At 52.6% G+C, this 22010-nt stretch overlaps 1 protein-coding gene across 1 annotated transcript; it reads right to left on the reverse strand.

The window, feature by feature from the left end:
• Nucleotides 1-9035: 9035 nt before the first annotated feature.
• Nucleotides 9036-20231, reverse strand: Ghrhr (growth hormone releasing hormone receptor). Its single transcript, XM_090332279.1, has 13 exons — nt 20175-20231; nt 17703-17805; nt 17463-17570; nt 16963-17060; nt 15839-15936; nt 14860-14995; nt 13218-13371; nt 12891-12951; nt 12387-12456; nt 11786-11877; nt 10989-11118; nt 10278-10319; nt 9036-9328 (listed from the first exon to the last, which is right to left on the reverse strand). Exons 1-13 carry the CDS (start codon nt 20229-20231, stop codon nt 9203-9205), a joined length of 1275 nt encoding a protein of 424 aa, XP_090188405.1. The 3' UTR covers nt 9036-9202.
• Between the last annotated feature and the right edge of the window lie 1779 nt (nt 20232-22010).

A 22010-nucleotide genomic window follows, 5' to 3' on the forward strand; every position in this document is an offset into this window, starting at 1 on the left:
GCACTCCCTGTCCCAAAGCTGGGCTCACAAGACACCCTGCATAGGCGTGGACAGGGGCCCACACCGAGACCAGCCCAGGAGTGGGATGAAAATGCCAGACCATCAAGCCCTGGTGCAATGTTTAGGACTGGGGAGCAGAAAGAGGTCTGGGAGTCCTCCCACAGGATCTTCCTGTCCTCCCTGGGGTTCTACCAGGAGATCTGCCTGACCTCCCATGGGATCTGCCTGTCATCCCTGGGGTCTGCCTGTTCTCCCTGGGATCCTTTCTCACATCTGTCTATCCTTGCTGCTCACCTATGCCTAGGCAGCCTTGGCCTGGTTGTCCCCTGTGCAGAAGGATGGCTAACAATGTTCCAGATGTTCACAGAGGCTCCTCTACCTCCACATTCTAAAGGGGTCAAAGAACAGCCCAGTGATTCCTGGAGGAGAACCGTGGCTATGGGTGGGCAGCGGTGTGTAAACGTCTCTGTGCTTTGACCCACCTCTGCCTCCTATCCCTTTTGTCTGCAGATCCATCTGTGAATTGCCTGACTATTGGCTCTTCCAGCCAGGGTCTCACAGCTTCCAAACACCACACAGTGGCTGGGAAGGGGCCATCCAAGACTTCCCTGTCTGCCCTATACTTTTATTTGCTTTCCTTGGTGAATCTCCAGTGCCGGGGGCTGCTCCCTGCACCTACAGCAGGGTAGAGGCTCAATGCCATTTTGAGGAAATGAGACCAGGATGAGTGGGTTGAGTAATTACCAAGCACCATAGCCCCACGGATGAGACCGCAGCAAGATACCATCACCCATGTCTGTGCTTGGCATCCACAAGCACTTTCTTAACTCCTGCTCTGTGCCAGGTACAGCTGTACCCACCACTCCAAGAACTCAACCACAGAACCCCCCCACCCCCGCTGAGCCCAGCACCAACTACTCCACAGGGAGACATGGCAAGGGTATGATGCTAGACACCCCAGACGCCAGGAAACCAGGAGCCTTGCCATGTTGTAAAAGCCATGTGGGTATCTGAAGGAAGGACTAGTGCAAAGGCCCTGGGCCAGGACCAGCAAGAAGCTGGCGTGGCTGTGCCAAGTGAGTGAGGGAAGTTGAGAAGCCGAACATGGGGTCCTTCCTAGGCCTGTGGGGCCTTTGTAAGGCCTTGGCCTTTGGCTTAGAGTAAAGCAGGAACCCCTGGAGAGCTTGGCAAGCAGCAGGGTTTAAGTGGCAGTGTCTTTCCTTAGGGGTTGATTAGTTTCCATGTGTTTCTGTGATTCCAACACTGACTTGAACCTAGGTTCAACCAACTGGAGACTATAGGAACCTTTGCGACCCAGGCTTCTGAAGAGAAAGATCTGCAAATGGAGGAGCCATTAGCACTGAGGACTGAGCTCTAGTGAGAACCTCAGTCCAGGCCCAGAAGGGAGACGCAGTCCTACAGGGTAGCCCCCAGTGCAGGGGTGGAGATTCCTGTGGCATGTCAGCCCCCACAGTACTGGGGCCACAGGAATGTGGCCTCCATCCATGCACTGTGGATGAGGTAAGAGATGAGGGGAGGAGCAGGCTCTAGGATTGCTCAACAGGCCCTATTGGAGCCAGGCTGGTTCCTCACAGGCTGCACCACTTTCCATATCCCAGAAACCTCCAGGTCATAACTATGCTGCTTGCAGCTAGACCCACAGAACACCAGGCTCTCAGTGGACCTGAGCCAGAGTGCAGGAGGAAGAAAGGCAGACCAGGGCCAGGACATGGAAGCCCCTCTGGGTTCCCAGGACCCAGAGCCAGCCCACCTGCAAAGCTCAATCCTAGGAGATCTGGGAGAGTCTCAGTCCAGACCCACCGGTTGTGACATGCCCACAGACAAGACAAGATATCACGAGTAAGCAGTATCTGCAGTGTACCGTTATTCAGGTAGATACCACCTGGCTCTCCCAGATAGCAGGAATCTGGCCTGGGAGGGACTGAGAGAGCCAAGGACCCTAAAACAGCTATGTAGCATGGTGGTTAACAGCCCAAGCCTCCAGCACTCCTCCTCATCTGCAAAGTGGGAGGAGAACCACTCCTCAGAGGGTTTGTTACAGAGCATGTATGTGTTTGTATATGCACACTCCGTGCATGTGAGGGAGCATGCGTACATACATGTATATGCATGTGCCCTGTATGTGTGCTGTGTTACATAACTATGTGCATCATGTAGGGAGTATATATGTGTGTTGTATGTGGACACATGTGCTTATGTGAGTGTATTGTGTGCTACATATATGTATCATATATAGTATATATATATACATAGTATGTGTTCGTGTGTACTTGTTGCATTATACATGCTTTGTGCACACACGTGTATGCATTATTGTGTGTTGTGTGCCTTGAGTATCTGTGTACACACATGTGCATTTGCACATGCATTAGTGGTATGTGTGTGCGTGTGGGTGAGCTTGTTTGAATGTGTGCCTGCCATGGATGCGTGTATGTGCATGTTTGACAGAACATGTGTGTCCTAGAGCCGTGCCTGGCACTCCAATTACTGTCATTGCTCAGCCACATGCAGCCGCTTACTGGCTGCAGGCGAGCCAGACTGTGTGCCAACAAATGCCATATGGGGCCTCCCTCTCCACCGCCTCCATGCCAGTGAACCGGGCTCTCCTGGGGGCTGGTGGGGGCAGGGAGGCAATGCCACCTGCTGCCTTCAGCCAGGCTCCACGCGCTCTGGGAGATTTGTTCTCAGGATCATAGGCAGGCAGGTAGGCTCTTGTGGGACCCTAAGCTATGGAAATGTCCTCAGTGGGACAACCTCATCCTGGGCCTGAGTGTGAGGCTCTGTAATCTCCCTAGAGCCTTATCCCAGGCCTGAATGTGAAGCTATGTGATCTCCCCAGAACCTTATCCCAGGCCTGAATGCCATCCCTGGAGCCTTCTCTGAGAGCACAGCATCTTGGACCTGGTGTCAGTGCAGTGTGTCCTCCCTGGAAAGATGTGAGCTCCTGTGAGACTACCCAGACCGTGAGACAGGCCACAGAGGGGACAAACGAGCATGGAGTTGGGGACTAAATACTGGACATAAGAGAGAGAGAGAGAGAGAGAGCTCTTGCACGGCTGTCCTGCCCAGTCACCAGGAGCAAGAGCCTGTCCCCTCTGTCCTGCCACCCTGCTGCCAGACAACCCAGCCTTTACCCAGCTCTGCCAATACAAGCTTCTTACCCAACATCTATGGGTCCCAGTTCTCCTGGGCACAGAGGATCATGCCTGCCTCACAGGACTGGGAGGGTAAACAAAGTCTTCCAAGTATATGAGCCAGCACAGTACTTGATCCATCCCAGATGCTGACCAAAGAGGAGAGGGCTGCCAGCCCATCTTCGGCCTCTTGGCCCTGTCTCTGTTCCGTCCTCCACAGAGGTCCCAGCTCCCAGCCAGCCTCCTTCCCAGGCCTCTTTCAGGTGTTTGGCTCAGTGAGCAAGTCTTATGGCGGCAGCAGGATTAATTTTAGTCCTGGGCTCAGTAATTTCCCATGATTACAGCCCTGTAAGTACACATGTGCTCCAGCTGCCAGAAAGCTTCAGGGCCAGGCACGTGCTCACACACGTGTCTGTACATGTGAGGAGCACACGTTTCTACATGTGTGTGTTAGGAACGTGCCCACAGAACCAAGGCCCAGGAATCCTAGGCCAAAGACAGAAAGCTTCTAGGATCAGGTGACAAGCTTGACACAAGGGAGGGGGGAGGAGAAGCTGCAGGCTGTGGGCTCCCACTGGCCCCCATTCTGCTGCTGGAATCTTCCTCTGTCCCTGTTCTGCACTGCTCATGGATAGCACCAGAAAGAGATACCTTCCCTGATGTCTTGAGAATTCCTAAACACTTTGTGTGTGCACATGTATGTGTGCTAATATGCATGCGTTCACTCTGCGCATGTGTGCTGTTTGTATGTGTATATGCATTCTGTGTCTATACATGTGTTATGAATGTATATGCATAGGTGTGCTGTGTGCATATGTAATGTTGTGTGTACATATCTATGCACAAATATGCATGCTTGTGCTATATGTGTGTTGTAACTGCACCCGTGCATTGTACCGTGTGTGCATGTGTGTGTTTTGCATATGTGCTGTAAGCCCATGTGTGCTTTGTGTGCAAGTGTACGCACATGTCAGTTTGAGGCAAATCAGTCAGGCATTGCCATATCTGGCTGTGTCCCACGGGGGCGGGGGGGGGGTGTTACTGGAGGCCAGGCCCATGCTGGCAGTGCTGGGGTGACAGAACTTTCAAGAGGTGGAGCTGAATGGTGGATAACTGGGTCACAATCAGCCTCAGAAGGGATTAATGCAGGTCTCTTGCAGTGAGGTGGTTGTCAGCCAATGGGTTGTTACAAAGTAACTCATATGGTCTCTGTTCTCCTCTTGCTTCCTGTCGCCATGGGATATCCCCCATGCTGGGATGTGTGTGGGTCCTCCTCTTGCTGCTGTGGCTCCTTCACCCCAGCATCACACAACCAATCTAGGAACACTTCTCCACACACCGTCAGTTCTGAAAGACATGCTTCATCCAATGCTATGAGCCCTGGCCTCTGCCTCCAGGATAGCCATTCTCTGCCCTGACCTCTCCCTGGTCTCTGTCTCCAGGCCAACTGTCCTCGGCCCTCGGTTTTCTGTGCCCCCTTCTGTGTCCCAAAGCAAAGCGAGATCTGATGCTCCTGTCCCCATTCCATGTCGTCCCCAGAGACAGCCTGTTAGGAGGCAGCAGGATACAAGAAGGGCTAAGGGAGCAGAGGCCAGGTCCGCCTTTCTGAGGAGGGAGCCTGGGAGAAGATTTGGAGTCAGCAAGGGATCACCAGGGCTCAGTCTGGAGTCAAGGCCAGGTTCTGGTGTGGTCTGGAGGTGTGGTCATGGTGATTGTCACACTGTGCCAGGGCCTGTGTGAGGCACAGGAGGCAGTGCTGGGTGCTCAGTCACCAGTAACCCCAGTCAAGTGAGTCATCCTCACCTCATCAGACTCCATCGGATTGCAGTGAGAACCCAGAGCCTCAGGCCGGCGCCACGCCCAGCAGAGCAGTAGGCCGCACGGGTGCCATGGCAATGCCATTGTGGCCAGCCTCTTCTGTAACCATGGGAATGTGCTCCGAGCCCTGGCAGCTTATGCAACACCTCAGGTGGAGGAGACTCGCCAACTGCCAGCCTGCCTGTCTGCCTGTCTCTGGTCACCTTAGGGAAGCCAGAGCCCCCAGAGGGTCTGGGAATGTGGGGTGTGTCCACCTCCCACATCTCCCCACAGAGAGGCAGGCCAGAGGACAATCAACACTCCACGGTGCTCAGAGTCTGTGTAGGGAAGAAGTGGGGACAGGAGGAGAGAGGGTAGTCAGGAAGGGAGGTGTCACAGCCAGGAAGGTTGACCTCCTTCTCAGCAGACTCAGATCACAGATGTTTTATACTACAGACACCGGATAGCCACAGGACGCTCCACCCCCGCCCCGCAGCTGAGTCAGGGCCCCCAGAAGGGGGAAGGTGAAAGCAGAGAATGCGCCTGGGAGCAAGGCAGCAAGCCTGACCACAGGAAGAAGAAGGTTCACAGAGGAACTGGGCTGCTGGACAAAAAAATCAGTTTTCAGTTTCTTGTCATACTGGATCAGCCCAGAAGCAGCCCCAGCTCCTTCAAGAGTCCCCAAATTTGAAACCATCCCAGAAGCGCACACCAGTCCATGGGCTGGGAACTTGGAGCCTTCCCATGTCCCCTTCTACCTGTCCTGGTGTCCACTCCAACTCAGCCCCATCCCCTTCATTCTATGTCACCCCAACCCTTTCAAACCCCAGCAAATTTCCCCAAAGTGTAGGACATCCATCCACTCTGTCTAATAGCAATGCAAACCAAAGCCCTGGCCTTGGCCTTGCAGTCCCTGCCCTCCTCCCCTCATCCCCGGGGGATTGCAGCAGTCTCTTCCCTTCTTGCCCCCAGGAACCAGTGGACTTCTCACAGCCCCATTATGTTTCCAACACAAGTCCTTGACACGGCTGCCTGCCACTAGGGCAGTGCTGAAGTGTGATCCCACTGCTAGGGTTTACCTGTGCTTGCTCTCTGCTTCTTATTTCACAAGATGGAACGGGCTTGTTCCCCCCCTTCCTGGAGGCCCGCTCCTCTCATCCAACATGCCATACCAGGAATCCCTTCTTCCACCTGGCCCTGCAGCCTCATTGACCCACCCAGGTCTAGGAGTGCTCTGTCCATCTCCTAGGCAGTCATGTAAGAACATAGCCCAGCCAGGGATCGTGGCCATAGTTATTCTGCCACCTGGTGGCCAATGGCAGCATTGCTCCTCCCCACCCTCTCCTAGCCTGCCATCCAGAGTTCCTTCTGAAAATCCTTGGCATCACCTTCTGACTGACACTCTCATGCCAAGTGGGGAAATGAAGGACTGAGAGAGGGGGAGGAGGTTTACCACCAAAAGCTTCCCTGAGTCCAGAGATGTAGATTCAGCCCACAGATACGAAAGGGCCTAGAGAAATGGCAGGAATTTTAATCACCACATGAAACTGGAAGAGGTAGACTTGCAATTATTAGTAAAATCTACGCGGAGAGGTGAAAAATTCTTAAAAGTTGTTTCTACCCATTGCTGATATCATAAACCAACTGCTGAGAGTAACCATTGATACTAGCCAGACACTAACCAGCATTAATTACTGCAAACAACTAGCCACTAGCCCCTAACACTAATGATTAACATTAACACAAACCTCTCACTGCTGACATAACCACTAACACTAATTCACCACCAGCATTAACTAATCTAAGCTCTAGCACCATGCTCACATCTCTAGCACCACTGGTACCATTAACTCTCAGAGACAAAGATGTTTTAATAATAATGATCATGCAGAAAAACTATAATGTTTCTATTGCTTGTGTAGGGATATAGTAGACCAACATTTCTTGAAAGCAATTTATCTAGCTAGTAAAAAGATTTCTCATTCCAGACACTAATGTCTCACTCCTGTAATCCTAGCTATTCAGAAATCTGAGGTCTGAGGATCATGGTTCAATGCCAGGGTAGGCAGAAACGTTTGTGAAACTCTTACATCTAATCAACCATCAAAAAGCTGAAAGTGGAGCTGTGGCTCAAGTGGTAGAGTGACAGCCTTGAGTGTAAAACTCAGGACTAGGACCCGGGTCCTGAGTTCAAACTCTAAGGACCAACACACACACACACACACACACACACACACACACACACACACACACACACACACCACAGAGTATCTCCTTATGGCTATTGTTTGTGTTTCCCTGATGTTAGCTGTTAGTGACAGCCGGTGTTGAGTCTGTTATTTTTAAGCATACAAACTCACAAATATTATGATCTCAAGATATTTCAAAAATGCTGAGAAGAAACTTTCAGGAAATGCAAAATAGTCAGTGGCTAAAATCTTTGGGTACTAAAATGAAGATTATTTTAATTTTAGTTTTTAAATAGAAGACTGTGTTGCCTGAATGCCTACAATTTGTGTAAATGATTTTTAGTATCTGCATTTAAAGGCAGGAACATGTGCTGGATTTTCAGACTGGGCCACACTTTGACTTTACTTTTGTGAAGTCAGGCAGTAGGGGATGGGGGCAGCAGTGTGGCTGGAGATGCCACTGGGTTTGTTCCCCTTCACACAACACCCCTGGGCATAGCACCAGGGCTCTTCCCATTACCAGAAGCATTTCCCATGCTCCAGAAAAATGGAGCCAGGCCCAGGATGACAAACCCATCCCTTGTGTGGCCAAAGCGCAGTGGTACACAGTGACAGAAACGATAGCAGAGGGCAATCAGCTGAGTGAGCAGAGGCTGGAAGGGGAGATATGAACTCTCAGGATGGCTGGGAAAGTAGAGGATGACCAGGAGTCTGGAGCTGGGGGCAGAGCTGAGCTGTTCCTTGACTAGGACGCAGGGAGTTCTGCTGAGCTTTGATTTCTGCCTGTTCCCTATGCTGAAATCTGTCCCTAAGGACAGCACCTGGATCCCTCCTGAATCGTGCTGGCAGGGAGGGTGGCAGAGCATGGACCTGCATGCCCATCTCTGGAGAGGTACATAGGGGGAGGACACAGCAAAACATCTAGAGCTGGGGAATGTCACCCCACGGAAGCACAGGGGATGAAACTCAGCAATTTCCACACAAACCCCAAAGGCTAACTAGAATGAAAAAAAAAATTCTTCCACACTTGATAAAAATCAGGAAACACAAATGTGACTGCACTGTACTGTCCCTTTACCTCATTTGACTCTCAAACATTAAAGCAGAGTAGAAGCCAAGTGTTGGTGGAGTAGCCGGGGGTCTAAACTCTGGAGAACTACTGGTGTAGATGTACAATCAGGTACCACTGAGTCACATGAAAAAGAGGCCCCCATCCTTCCTCCTGGGTGTGAGTCCCAGAGAAAGGTTCCTTTGCGTGGTCCACAACGGGTATTCTCCAGGATTGGAGGGCAGGAAATGGCGCCTTCACACAGCACCCAGATGTCTCCCTAGTAATATGGTAGATCCATTAAAACCTCAGCGCTGAGTCAGAGCAAGGCGTACGACTGATAACAGTGATGTGAATTCAGAGTACACATTCACACCAAACACTGCAGATTTTGCCAGGCACATCGAAACCTGAAGTGAGTACACGCGTTTGCCTGCCCGTGGGAGGAGGGCAATGGAACGAGGATGGGGACAAAGGGGATACGTTGCTGAAATAAATAAAACGTGAGGACAGATAGCAGTCATGTGGCATGAACAGAGCAAAAACAAAACAAAACAAAACAAAAAACACAGCTCTGGGCTGGAAGTCCAAGCTCAGCATGCAGACGCACTCCGCTGCACAAGCCTGTGCTCACTCGAGCACACACCACCCCTGTGCAAGTTCACTGGCTCTCTGGCCTTGGAGTAGCCCCAGACTCTAATGCAAGAATTGATGGGGACAGAAATAAGAACCAAGGAAGTCAGGGGATTCTAAAGAAGTCAGGGGAATCTAGAGAAGAGGCAGGTGTAGAAGACCAGGGAGAAAGGGCTTCTCCTGCCCAGAGCTGGGCAGCTGACTGTGGGGGGCTTTGCCCTAGGGCTTCTAGAGTCTTCTGGATTCTCCAGCAGGGGCTGGACCCATTGCAGCACCCGAGGTCTGGTATAGCCTGACCCAGTACATGGTGGGCCCAGTGTGGCCTGTCCCAGTGCATGATGGGCCCAGTTGTGGCATGTCCCGGTGCATGATGGATCCGTCTAGCACCCAGATGTCAGCACCTTCGTCCCCGAGCCAGAAGGCATCGCCCACTTGGCACAGGTCCTCCGAGCTGGCAGAAGTTCAGGGTCGTGACCATGCCACTTTCGCAAGATCTCATTCCTCACCTCCGAGGACAGAGAAGAGGGTATTAGAAAAGTCCCCTTACCTCCCTTCCACTCAACCCCCAGAGAAGTGGCTGGAAAGGCAGGATGGGAGGGGTGGGCAAGGAAAGGCTCAGCTGGTCACTAGCACTGCCAAGCACTCCCAATCACTGCCTTCAGAAGAGACTACCTCCTCTTTCCTCTGAGGACATCTGGCCATGGCCTTTCACTTTTGGTTTACCCTTTTAGCTGTCTGAACCAGGTTAGATATTTGTGAGTGCTTTCTAGAGTTTCTCCACTCTCCCTGAAGGACTCCACCCACTCCAGCTCCAAGGTTCAGTACTGGGTGCTCAAGTGAGAACACCAGACATCTGGGAAGAGCCCTGGAACAGGGAGAGAGAGGACTCCACCCTCTGCCTGAGGCATTGGCCCTTCTGACAAAGCTGAGCTGGCCTATAAAGATAGGCCAAGGGGATAGGGAATGGGGGAAAACAAGATGAGGGATGGGGGTGGGGGGAGGGAAATGGGGACCAGGACATGTGAAAGGGTATCAATGTATGGGAATTAATGCACCATCTATCTGGCAAATATCATGTAACCCTTCTATTAATCACAATAAAAATATATGAAAAAAAGATAGGCCAAGGGGAGAGTGGTTTGTTCCCAGCATAAGGCTGGCTTCCCACCTCTGTCACAATAGACAGTGCTATTAAGAGGCAGAGAGCTCCCACCCCTGGGCTCCGTCACCCTCTGCTCTTTGGAGCTGCTTTCTGAACAGATCCCCTTGAAGGGAGAGAGAAAGGGGGAATGTCATAATGTCTCAGGCCAGCCCTATCGGTGGCTACTGCCCAGAAGAGGGTCTTGCCTGTCTTAAACAAGCTGAGCACAATCTAACAAATGGACTAAAGAGCGGAGATTGCCCAGGGTGGGAACTGTAGGGAATGAAGCACGATTGGCAAGGATGGTCACGTACCTCTTGGTTGAGGAAGCAGTACAGGATAGCAACGATGAAGCCCTGTGGAGCCATACAGGAAGGATCCCATTAGAACACTTGGGCCCAACCTCAACATATCCTAGTCTATGCCTTCTCTCCAACAGTCTCAGACTGTGACTGAGCCAGGTGTGAAAGGAGAACTTAGATGTATTCATCCATCACTATGTGCAGGCATGTATAGTTGTACATCACAGAAGCCAGCCCCTGTTCACTCTGAACACCCCATGCATCCTCCAGAAATGAGCATGGGATGGGTGCTCTGTGAAAGGTAAAAAGGTGATGAGTGAGTGGATGGGTAGACGAGGAGATGGATATGTGGGTGAATAATAGAATGTGTGAGTAGTTAGTGGATGGATGGATGGATGGATGGATAAATGGTATATAAGTGGATGATTGGATAGATTGGTGAATAGGTGGATAGATAAATAAGCAGCTGGGAGTGAATAGATAGATGAGGGTATGGATAGATGGTGAATAGATAGATCGGTAGATGGATGAGTGGATTGTGGGTAGAGGACTACGTGGATAATTGAAGGAACAGGGAGGTAGAGAGACAGATGGAAGACGAACAGGCAAATGAATAGTTGAGCATATGGATGAGCAACAGTGGCCCTCACCCTATTATGAAGTTAGCCGATTGCCTAAGTCCTAGGGAGTAGAAAAGTGAGGGAGCATGAGAGGAGACATCACCTGAAAGGAGCCCAGTCCCAGCTCCAGGGGGAGGCGGACACCAAGGCCAACACTGTCAGGCAAGAAGTTGAAGATGATGTAGTGAATCCCAAACAGTGGAATGAGGAGAAGGGTGGACCTGGAGAGTCTCCTGCGGGGCAGACACATACTAGACTCTGAGGATGCTCCGGACATCCTGACCTCTTCCACAGTCCTCTTCCTTCCTGGATCTTTCATCCTCCCACTGCCTCCCCAGATCCTCCAGCCTCCCCTAACCCCACAGTGCCCTCTTCCTGGATCCTGTTGAGCCCTGCTCTTACCCCAGTCTAAAGCCCTTGCCTCTTTTAAAGTCTACTTTAAAGATCACTTTCTCCAGGATGTTTTCTCCATTCCCCCCGGGAGAGTACCTACTTCCTCATGCCCCTAAAGGAGGGCCACAGCACCTGAGTGTCAACTGAGGCAAGAGGGAGACTGGGGGTCTGGAGACCGGACTTCCTCCTACTGCGAGACCAGACCTGCTCTCACTCTGGAAAGGTTGGGCTGGAGTGTGAATGCCTGCCATATGAGAGGTGACCACGTGCAAACCCCAACACATGTACACATGCACACATGTGTGTGCCTGCACATGCTTATGTATATGCATGAACATAGCACGCATGCACACATGCAGGCACACAGTACCAGTACTGAGACTTGGTGTGGAAAGCACACATACCCACACACAATAAAATGAGACTTGGTGTGCAGGATCCCCTACACACACATGTACACACACACACACACACACACACACACACACACACACACACACTCAGTACCAGTACTGAGACTTCGTATGGAGAGTCCCCTGTGCTGGCTCCAGCTTTCTCAGCAGGATGCGAATAATATTGAGAAACAGCCCAAAGTTCACCTGGAAATGGTGGACAGAAAGGTGGTATCGAGGATGAGGGGAGGTCCTGGGAAGCCTAGAGTGGACCCCAAGTCCCCGAGATGCCAGGTCATTCTTGTGGGCAGACAAGAGCATAGAGAGTGGCTCCAGAAGAAGGGTAGGGCGGGCGAGAGAGGGTTCCAGGTCCCTCCTCTCCAGTTCTGGGAGCCAGGTGAAATGGCCTGGCCATCTGTCTCAGAGCCCAAGTGGGAGCTTACTGGGTGCCCGCTGCATGCCTGCCCCAGCTCCTTTTCTCCAGCCTGGTCCTTCCCACCCTGGTGCTCTGATAGTGCACCAGGACCTTGGCATCTCTGAGCCAGGAGGCCTTGCATGGGTGAAGAAACCACTAGGGCAGCCACAGCTTGGAGAAGGTAAAGAACCAGGGCAGAGCCAGAGCAGAGCCCAGGCCTGTTTCTTGGACCCTGGGGTCTTCCCTCTTGAAGAATGGGGGGCGGGTCTGGAGTAAAGTGGAAACACCATCCAGAACTAACCCCCACAGAGAGCATGATGGGTCCTTTGATGATCCACCAGTAGGGGGAGCTGTCATCCAAGTCCCAGCACCTGAGGGGAGACAGCCCGGCTGTGCCACACAGAATCCTGCCTAGACACGGCACAGCCACCACACAGCTACTGAACAGCCACCCCGCACCTCTGCTTTCCTCTAAGCTGGGTGCCTGGGCTCTTCTCTGCTGTGTTGTCCACACCCTCTACCTCACCTCCAAACCCTGTAGCCTAGTCCTCTGTGTCAGCCACACTGGCCCCTTTCTCTCCACTGAGAGGGATGGCCTGCCCTAAAACCTGTCCTTCCCCCCCTCCCCCCTTCCAAAGGCCCACTGGCAAGTCCCTGTGCCCCACAGCCGTGGCAGTCTAGGTCCCTCTCTTGGCCACTCTGCCCGCTCCCTCCTGCTTCGCCCTTCCCACCAGGACAGGGCCTCTGCTCTGCTCCTCTCCCCAGCCTCCAGGCCTGGAGGGGTGCAGAGGGCCCCAGCACTCACGCAGAGTCCTCAAAGGCTATCTTGCAGATCACCCAGATGCCCGTGCAGAGAATGGGGAGCCCTGCGCAGTGCAGAGGGGGCTCGAGTCAGGGCTATGTACCTGAGATGGGCCCCACCACCCACCACCGCAGCCTTCCCCTCCGACTGCAAAGATCAGACCTGTCAGGGGCCCCAGAGACTTCATCCACTCTGCCACACTTGGAAGGGACTGCAGCCTGCCTCTCCCTCACCTCGGGATCCCCACCAATCATGTGAAGGGGCTCTGTCTAGCCGCACTGGCCCTTCCCGCCCCCCCTTCCTCCATGGAGTCCCACCAAGTGTACTCACCCCAGCCTGCAAGGACCAGCCACCAGAAGGCTGCCCTGGAGCCCGGGGAAGTGGAGGCCAAGAGGAAGCTCAAGTAGATAGCTTCTGCCAGCAGCCAGCTGAAGTTGGTCATGGTGGCGAAGTGGGAGGCGGCCACCGAAACCTTACACAGGACCTGAGGGCCAGGAGGGGATTCAGAGTGGAGATGCCACTGCAACCCCTCATCCATGGTGCCCCACTGCTCTGAGACTGCAAGTTCCTGACCATACACCGGTGAGCCTTGGCTGACTGACTCCTTGGGTGGCACCAGAGGGGATGGGCTATCATGATATAGTGACAGGACACAGACTGGGAATCCAGACAGCCTGGGCTCAAAGGTACATGGCTAGCCACCCCTCAGCTTTCTACCTGTGCAAGGAGAAACTCCTATATTATCTTGTTGCCTCATCAGTGTTCAACAAAACCACACAAGAATTGGCCACTGCCGCGGGTTGGGGACATACTTGTCACCTGTCACACATCGCATCTATGTGATTGGAATAGGTAGGAGAACATCTCTGGCATGGGTTGACAAAAAGCATGGAGACCCTATCTACAAAAACTACAGCAAAACAGGGCTGGGACATGGCTAATAGGTTAGCCATGTCTAGCAAACCTGAGGCCCTGAGTTCAAATTCCAGCACTACCAGAAATGAACGCAAAGGATGAACCCATAAGTGCGTTCGTTGTTGGAGCATGCTGGAGGGCAAACAGTAGAGCCACCTCTGAACCTAGATGTCCAGGTTCGAGCCCAGGCTCACCATGTAGCCATGTGTCTGTGTAACTGATTATGTAACTATGTGAATGTGTAACTGGGTGACCTGGCCAGCTGCCCCTCAGTGGCAAAATGGGACAGAGTGAGGCTTCCAAGGCATTTGAAAATCTAGGAGATAATTTCTGTGAGGCACTTGGTGCCCTGCCTGACTCATAGTAAGTGCTCAGTGTATTCAATTATTAATTTCTTCATTAATTAACTCTGGCTGTTTGCTGGCCCATGCATTCGCTTATCTGTTCATTTCCAGCACACTGTGAGAGGACCTGCGTGGTCCTGAGCCTTGCCCTCTGCTCCCTGCATCCTTTTTCAACTCCTTTGCTCTTCAACAGCACCCTTCTCTGTGCGACAGCTGGTTTTGTAGCCTACATTCCAATCTGTCCCCACTGATCCCACACAAAGCCTGCTGCCAACCCAGCAGCAGAGCCATCTCGCCCCTAAAGCCTTCTCCTTGGATCCTTGTTTTCAGCTTCCTCCCCATGAAGTCTTCAACTCTGGGTGCATTCTACTCCCTGGGTGCTTCTAGAAGAAGAGAGCCAGCATGGCCTGGCCATAGATGGGCATTGCTGGGGGAGGGGCAAGGAAAGGCCAGATGTGGTGCTCTGGGAGCTGGTGCATGTGTGAAGCCTGGAGTGGCACTTGAGATGGGAGGAGACAAGATGTCTCTGGATTCACCCAGAGGTCTAGGAAAAGCCCCGGGCTTATGCTGAACTAGAAGGGTGGGCAGTTTCAAAAGCTTGCAGCCATACTGTTGCTGTCCCGAGGCAGGGTCAGCCCACAGGAGCAGAGCAGGCCAGCCCTCCAGGTCTCCCCTCTGACCTGGCATCCCCACCCTCCAGCCCATTCCTTTACGGTGGAAAAGCCACAGTGGTCCAAGGTGTCACTGTCACTGAAGAGGGCAGCATCCTTCAGGAACACAGCACACGCCTTGAGGATGAAGGTGGCAAACAGCTGGGTGTGGATGTAGTTCCGGGGACAATGGAGTCGCCTGAAAGGGATGGAAAGAGGGGGACAGGTGGAGACCAGAGGAAAGGATGGAGGGAAGAGGATAGACAGAAGAGGACCAGAAGAAGGAGTAGGAGATGAAGGTGCACACAAGGGGACAAGAGAAAGGGATGGGGAGATGAGAGTGGACAGGGAGGACCAGATGCTGCAGAGGGCCTTCTGGTGCCTAAGAGAGGGCCCAGTTGGCCTGGACTAGACTAAGCTGAAGGGAGGTGAATAAACTCAAAGTGGAAGAAACCATGCTAAATCATGTGAAAGGAGATGAATGATATAGAGCAGGATCAAGCTACATGTGAGCTTTAGCCCTGAGGGTCAGCTCACCAGCACTGCTGGTCATACATGCTGCTGGGCATGCATGTAGGAACGAATAACCACAGCCCTGCGTTCAGTCAGAGGGAGCAGAGACTGCCCAGGAGCCCCTGGATGGATATCAGAGACAACCCCACCTCCCCTTACGAGAGGCCCTGGCCCCACGGCAGACTTAGACTCAGAAGCCTAAAGAGCCATTAAAACACACTGTGGCCAGGGTAGGAAACAGTCCAGAAGAGCTCCAGGTAAGAGGCCAAAAGGACACTCAGAGGTAGAGGGCCCTAGGCTCAGATTTTGGCAGATATAAATCCTCCCAGAGGAAAGGTGGCAATTGAAGCCCACAGAACACTCAACGTGTGTGAAGCCATGACCCTAGGGATGAGTTCTGGCATATGAGGAGAGGGCCCTGGCCATGAAGATTGGATGCCTTTAGGTTACCCAGGTAGAGAATCAGGCTTGGTTCTTGGGCAGTGGGGAGCCAAGGAAGGCTTCTGAGGAGGAGAGGAGCATGGCAAACCTGAGAGCAAGCAGGATGGCAATGGCTACACAGAGGGCGACGATGGAGATGCTGTGACCCACAGTGTAGATGACCTTCACTATGGAGAAGTAGGACTTCTGGTGGAGTGGGTGGCGGGCAGGGAGGGGCAGAGACAGAAGCGAGCATGAGCCCTCAGGAAAAGGAAGGCTGGGAGCCTTTGCAGCTCTACCCAGGCCATGGCTCTGGGGTTACAACAGGACACTCCCTCCCAACTCTGAGCCTCCCTGTGCTCTGCGGAAGAGGGGAGCGAGGGGGCTAAGCGGTAGAGAGTCAACTGACTGTTGTGACTCCAGGTGTCAGGGAGGGGACAGCAAACGCTGGAGAGGGATAGGGCCCCTGCACTGACACCCGTGGGGACATAGCATCCCCGCATAAAGGGTATGGGACAGCTTTGAGCTGTAGGGAGATGCTCAGGAACCCCGTGTTTGGACCAGAGTCCTGCCTGGTCCCCAGAAATAGACACATCAGGAGCCAGCTCTCCTGTGCAGCTCAGGAGCCCCAGTGCCTTTTCATCTAAAATATGACTACTCTCAGGCTTCTAGCACTCAGGCCTGAGCAGAGAGAAATGGGTGTTTCTTACAGAGCCCTGCTCCATAAACCTCTGGGATGAGGTGAGTCTGCGCGACCACTTTTAGGCTTGATTTATACACACATACCACACATATACACTACCCACATATACACACACATCACACACACACACACACACACACACACACACACACACACACACACACACACACACACACACCCTCCAGGCTGAGGACTGGAGAAGGCAGGCACTGGCTTGCCCAGAGCAGCAGCAGTCACTATTTCCTCTAGAACCACATGCAGGAGTCCCAGCATAACCATAACCTCCCAGTCCACCCACATCCGAGTCTGCCCACTGCCTCTCCTCTGCAAGCCCCGTAGATCTTGTATCTCTCTTGAACACATCAACCCTGTCAACCAAACACACCATGGCCAGACACTAGCTGCCCCCTGCTGGACACTGATGCAACTACAATTCTAGAATCACAGTGGCGGTGGGAAAGGTGAGGGCACAGGTGCATCCCTTGGCTGTTTGTAGCAACCCTGACTGCAAGACCCCTGGGACCTCTTACCTCCTCCACCAGGAGATCCAAGGGCACCGGACATGCCACAGGGTAGGGTGGGAAGGGCTCTGACCAGCCTTGGGCCGTACAATCCCGCTTCACTGCCCCTGGGGAGCAAGCCCACAGTCTTAGCAATACCTCTGCCCCCTCCCCCAACAGTATGAGAGGAGCACTGGGCCCCAGGGACAGCAGAGTAGTAGATCTAGGGATTGCCCCACTCCAGACCAGACTCGGGACTCCCTCTGCAGCACCTTCTCTTACCTCCACATGCTTCTATTAGTGATTCCTAGTACAGGACAGAGTATTCTCTGTGTGTGTGTGGAGGGACTGGGCACCTCCTCAGGCCAGGTGAAGAAGAACAGTGGGCACCCTTCACCCACACCACCCGCTCCACCCTGTCCTAGTAGTTGACAACTTGGTGGCAACCAGGCAGGCTCTGCCTTCCCCACCTTCACAGCCAGGTTTCCTCCCACAGATGAAGATATCTGCCCCAGCCCTGGACCCATCACCTGGCTCTGAGCTGAACTGAGAGAAGAAATCCGGGCAGGAAAGGGTCACCCACTCTCCAGAGCTTGCTGTTGGCCAGCACAGCAGACCATCCCATGTCACAGGGCAGACTGAGAGGAGAACAGAAGAGATGGAAGAGTATGCCCACCAAGGGAGTGGCTGGTCCTACACCAAGGGGTAAGGCTGGAGGAGACGGCAGTGGGGAAAGTCCCCACCTCTCACCCCACCCACTGGCTCCATACTCAGGGAGGTGTTGGGTGTCTCCTCTGCCTCCTGCACACAGGCATGCTCATCCTCCCTCAGCTGGGCAATGAAGTCACATTCTGGGGGCCCATGGCCCAGCGCCTGTGGAAGAACAGCAGGATGAGCCAAGATAACTGGGTTCTAAGACGTCTGACTTCTCAGCCCAAGTGACAGAACAGTCAAGAAAGTCAGATGCTTTCTCATGCCCCTGATCCTGAGCGCAGGCCTACCCCAGAACCCACCAGTGGATATCTGGGTGCATGGAGGGAAGGGAAGGGAAGGAATGAGGTAGGGAGGGAAAAGAAGGATAGAGGAAGGGGAAAGAGAAGGAGAGAAGGAAGAGGAGAGACAGGGAAGGAGAAGAGGAGGAGGGGAAGAGGAAAGGGGAGAAAAGAAGAAGGAAAGGGGAAAGAGAAGGGGATGGATGGAGGAAGAAAGAAAAAGAGAGGGTGGAGGGAGAGCAGGTAGAAGGAACAGGTTTAGAGGGATGTCCCTTCATTCCAACTCAGGAAAGTAAGTTCTGAGACAAATTACACAAAATGCTTCTGAAGAGCCCTAGCAATGGCGGTGATCCTGGCAGTACCCTGCTCTGCACTCTGGCTCCTCAGAAGTGGTTCTGCAAAGTAACTCTCCATGTCCTAGACCTGGAAATGCATGAATGTGTGACTTTACATGGCAAAGGTGCTTTGCAGATGTGAAGTGGGGGTTCTTGAACTGGGACAAGGCCCCTGGTTCTCTGAGTAGCTCCGTGACACCATCGGGGGGGGGTCCAAGAGTACAGCAGCAAGATCAGGGCGAGAGAATGAGGAGGAGTGATGGATGAAGAGGAGAGGAAGGGAGATGGCAATTGCATCACAGAAGCTATGCCGTTGGCGTTGATGCTGGAGGAAAGGGCACAGGCCAAGGAAGCGTATTCTCTCCTTCAGTCTGGGAAGGACAACTGTTCTACTGACAACTGAGCTGTAGTCTGATGAAAACCATTTTGGAATTTTGGTCATAGAAAATTCTGCCTTCAGAGGTTCTCAGGCAAGAAAATGGTAAGTTAGCAAATGAGAGAGTACATGGATGCGTACATGAGCACATGTATATAAATGGGCTATGTGGCTGGATGGATGGTAAAGAATGGATGACAGATGGGGATTGGAGAATGAGTCGATGGATGATGGATGGAGGATGGAGGATGGTGAACAGATAGTGGATGAGTGAGGATTCTGTATCAGGACTTGGGGTCTGTGGGGCTGGAGCCCATGTTGTGAGATAATCATTAGTTTTAGCACCTCAGTGTCCCCCACTACTCTAGGGTCTCTCTCCTTAAAATGGAGCTCTTCGTGTAGTGTAGAATGGAACTCAGAGGTGAGAAAGGGGTGCCCTTCTCTCAAGCTGGGGAGGGCACTGCCCCTGAGTGCCAGCCCTTGACAATCAGATCCACTGAGCATACAGCCAGTATGGTCCCTAGTGTGGTTTTATCTTTTACACATAAGAATCTAGGGTAGGAGGGGGAGTTCCTCAGGTCATGCAGCTAGTGTCCTGGCTCCAGGATTCAAAGCCAGAGTTCTAGTGTCTAGGGTCAAGTACATTGAGGCACACAGCGCAGCCTCTGGCAGACAAGGGGAGAAGCCAGCCGCAGCACTTAAGGCTTCCCACCAAGGACCTTGTGACCCTGGCCCTGCGCCTCAGGACACTTGCACCGGTAACTTGTGGCACTTGCCAGCACCACTGTGGTTCAAGCTATGGAGCAATAATTGGTTGCTAGAAGCTTCTCGAGAGCAGGGATTCATGGGAAGAAGAACCCCTTAAATCTCAGAACAGGAGAGCTGGCTTCTACTACTTCTCCTACCCAGTTAGTCCTGGAACCTCTCTTTCCAGAATTAACCTCATTAGGGGTCTGGGGAAGCCTCAGGGTAGGAGCTAAGACCTTCTCCAGGAGAGTAGCCTAAAGGAATAGGAGGCCCTCACCTTCCCAGTTCAAAAGCCTGTCTTAGATTGGGCAAGGGCCCTCTGCATCTCAGGGGGCTCAAGCAGGCCAGGAATATATGCCCAGTCCGAGCTGGAAGAGGGAAGAAGGAGCCCCAGAATCAGGCAAGACTATGTCCAGCCACTGTCTGGAAGCCACCTGGGAAATATGGGTGGGTGTGTGGATGGATGGAGGGAAAGAGGGAAGAAGGAGGGAGGGAGGGAGGATGGGAGGGAGGAAGAGAAAATAGAGAGAGGGATGGAAGAAGGGACTAGGAGGATGGATGGAGGGATGGATGCGTGAATGGATGGATAGGTAGATGGATGATAGAGGAAGCAAGGGAAAGAGGGATGATGGAGGGAAGGATGAAATAGTTGGGAGAGAGGGAAGGAGGGAGGGAGGAAAGAACCCAAGCTAGGAAAGAGAGTGGGAGCCCCAGGTGAGTGTCCCTAGGGTCCTCTGGCTGCCAGACCTGGAGCCCAGTAGCAGAGGCAGAAGGGTCTAGCTGGTTACTCACAACTCCCAACTGGCTCAGCAAGCAGAGGACACAGCTACCCCATATCCAGTTCTCCATGTTGGGGCTCCACAAAGATGCCTACAGTCAGTTAGGTAAATTTTGCCTGGTTTTCCTCCCCTGTTGTTGTTTCCCCTTCCCGGGTGGCTGCTTGCATAGGCAGAACCACACACCACTGAATATTCACCAAGATGGCAGCACAGCTGTGCCCTGGGGCCCATCCCTGAGCAGGACTCTGTGTCCTGTCAGGGAGGGAACTGGCTGAGCGCACTCCTTCCCTTCTCTTCTGTGTCCTGACATTTGTTCACAGGACACTCAGTTAATCACTGCTTCTCACCATGTTCTTCTCTTGGCCCTCATCGGATGGCCCTCGCCCTGCCTGCCTCAGGATAAAAGGGCCTCAGGAAATAGCAAGGAGGCCCCACTGCTGGAGGGTGAATTCTGAGCTCGGAAGACTCAGAAGAACGGAGTCTATGGCAGAGGGATGAACTTTGAAAAGGAAACAGGAGCTCAATGCGGGCATTCGTTGTCCAGGTGTGTGTCATCTTAGCAGGACTTGCATGGTGAGTGACCACAGTCCACATCAAGACTCCTGGCTTCTCATGGGGCCTGTCAAAACCTCCAGTGTCCTCTTAGTAAGCGGGGAAACTGAGGCAGAGAGGTATTCTCCCAAAGGAATCCACTCTGACTAGGATAAGGTAATGCTTCAGGAACAGAAATTAAAGGACTTGCTCAAATTATTTTTAACACTGGTCATTATTTTTGTAGCCTTAGGTTTCAAACTGCAAGATCTCTAGAGATAACGTTCTAAACCAGCCTGGAGCCTGCACAAAAATTTAGTATTGGAAAGTGGATGTCATCTTCTAGGGCCATGAATGCTCCAGAGGCTGATGGGATCAGATGACTGGAGGTAGATCTCCATTCATGAGTCGATGGCCACAAGATGGGCACAGCAGGCGTGTTTACAGCCCGTGGAGGCCATGAATGTGAATGTGTCTCTGCCCACGTGGTGTCTGGGTTAGGCAATGTCTGACATAAGCAGACCTTTATTTTTCCACCTAGGTTTACAAGGTCAACAAAACACTGACAAATACTTTGTAAAGAACCTATGTACCATTCAAGCCCCAGGCCACCACAGGTGCTTATGTGGCCTTGCCTGCTGTGGACAACACAGAGCTGAGCAGGGAGCCAAGCAGCCACCATGGCTGGGTGGGAACATGGGCTTAGAGGAGAAAGCTGAGAAGACACGGATTAATGGGCGACCTAGAACACTCCCGCAGTTTCCTTGGAACAACAGCACCAGGAAGAAAGCTGTGACCCATCACCGTTCATCGTCAGCCCCGGTGTCATTAGTAGTACGTGGTTACACACTGAACTAATGTTGACAGTTCCTAGTAGTGAGCAATCATCTAAATGAGTGGTTATCCATGCGAGCACTTTTGCCCTGGCAGGAAACATTTGTGGGCTGGGAGTGAAGTCGGGTAGCTGCCTTCAAACATCTACAATGCAAGGATGGCTCCCACAGCCCTACATGCAAGGGATTCTCTTGTCCAAAAGGTCAGCGGGGCCCAGGCTGATAGGCCCTGATGGGAGTAGTTACACAGTGGCCTCAAGCCCCTCTCTAGGCCCTTCCATCTGGGAAATACAGAGCCGTGGGCCTTCTTTCTCCAGTTCTTTCCATATATATGTAGGGCTCAAATTCCGCTTCCAGCAACTATTGCCGACCATGCATTTGCCCAGTGATTTTATCCTCCTGAGATTGTTTCCGTATTTGGAACCGGATCACAATGCTAGCAGCTTCTTTAGATAGTTGATCGGATGAATAGAACGGAAAGACAC

The sequence above is a fragment of the Megascapheus bottae genome, chromosome 5 (genome assembly GCF_031878675.1).
Source record: "Megascapheus bottae isolate mThoBot1 chromosome 5, mThoBot2.hap1, whole genome shotgun sequence".
Taxonomy (NCBI): Eukaryota; Metazoa; Chordata; class Mammalia; order Rodentia; family Geomyidae; genus Megascapheus; species Megascapheus bottae.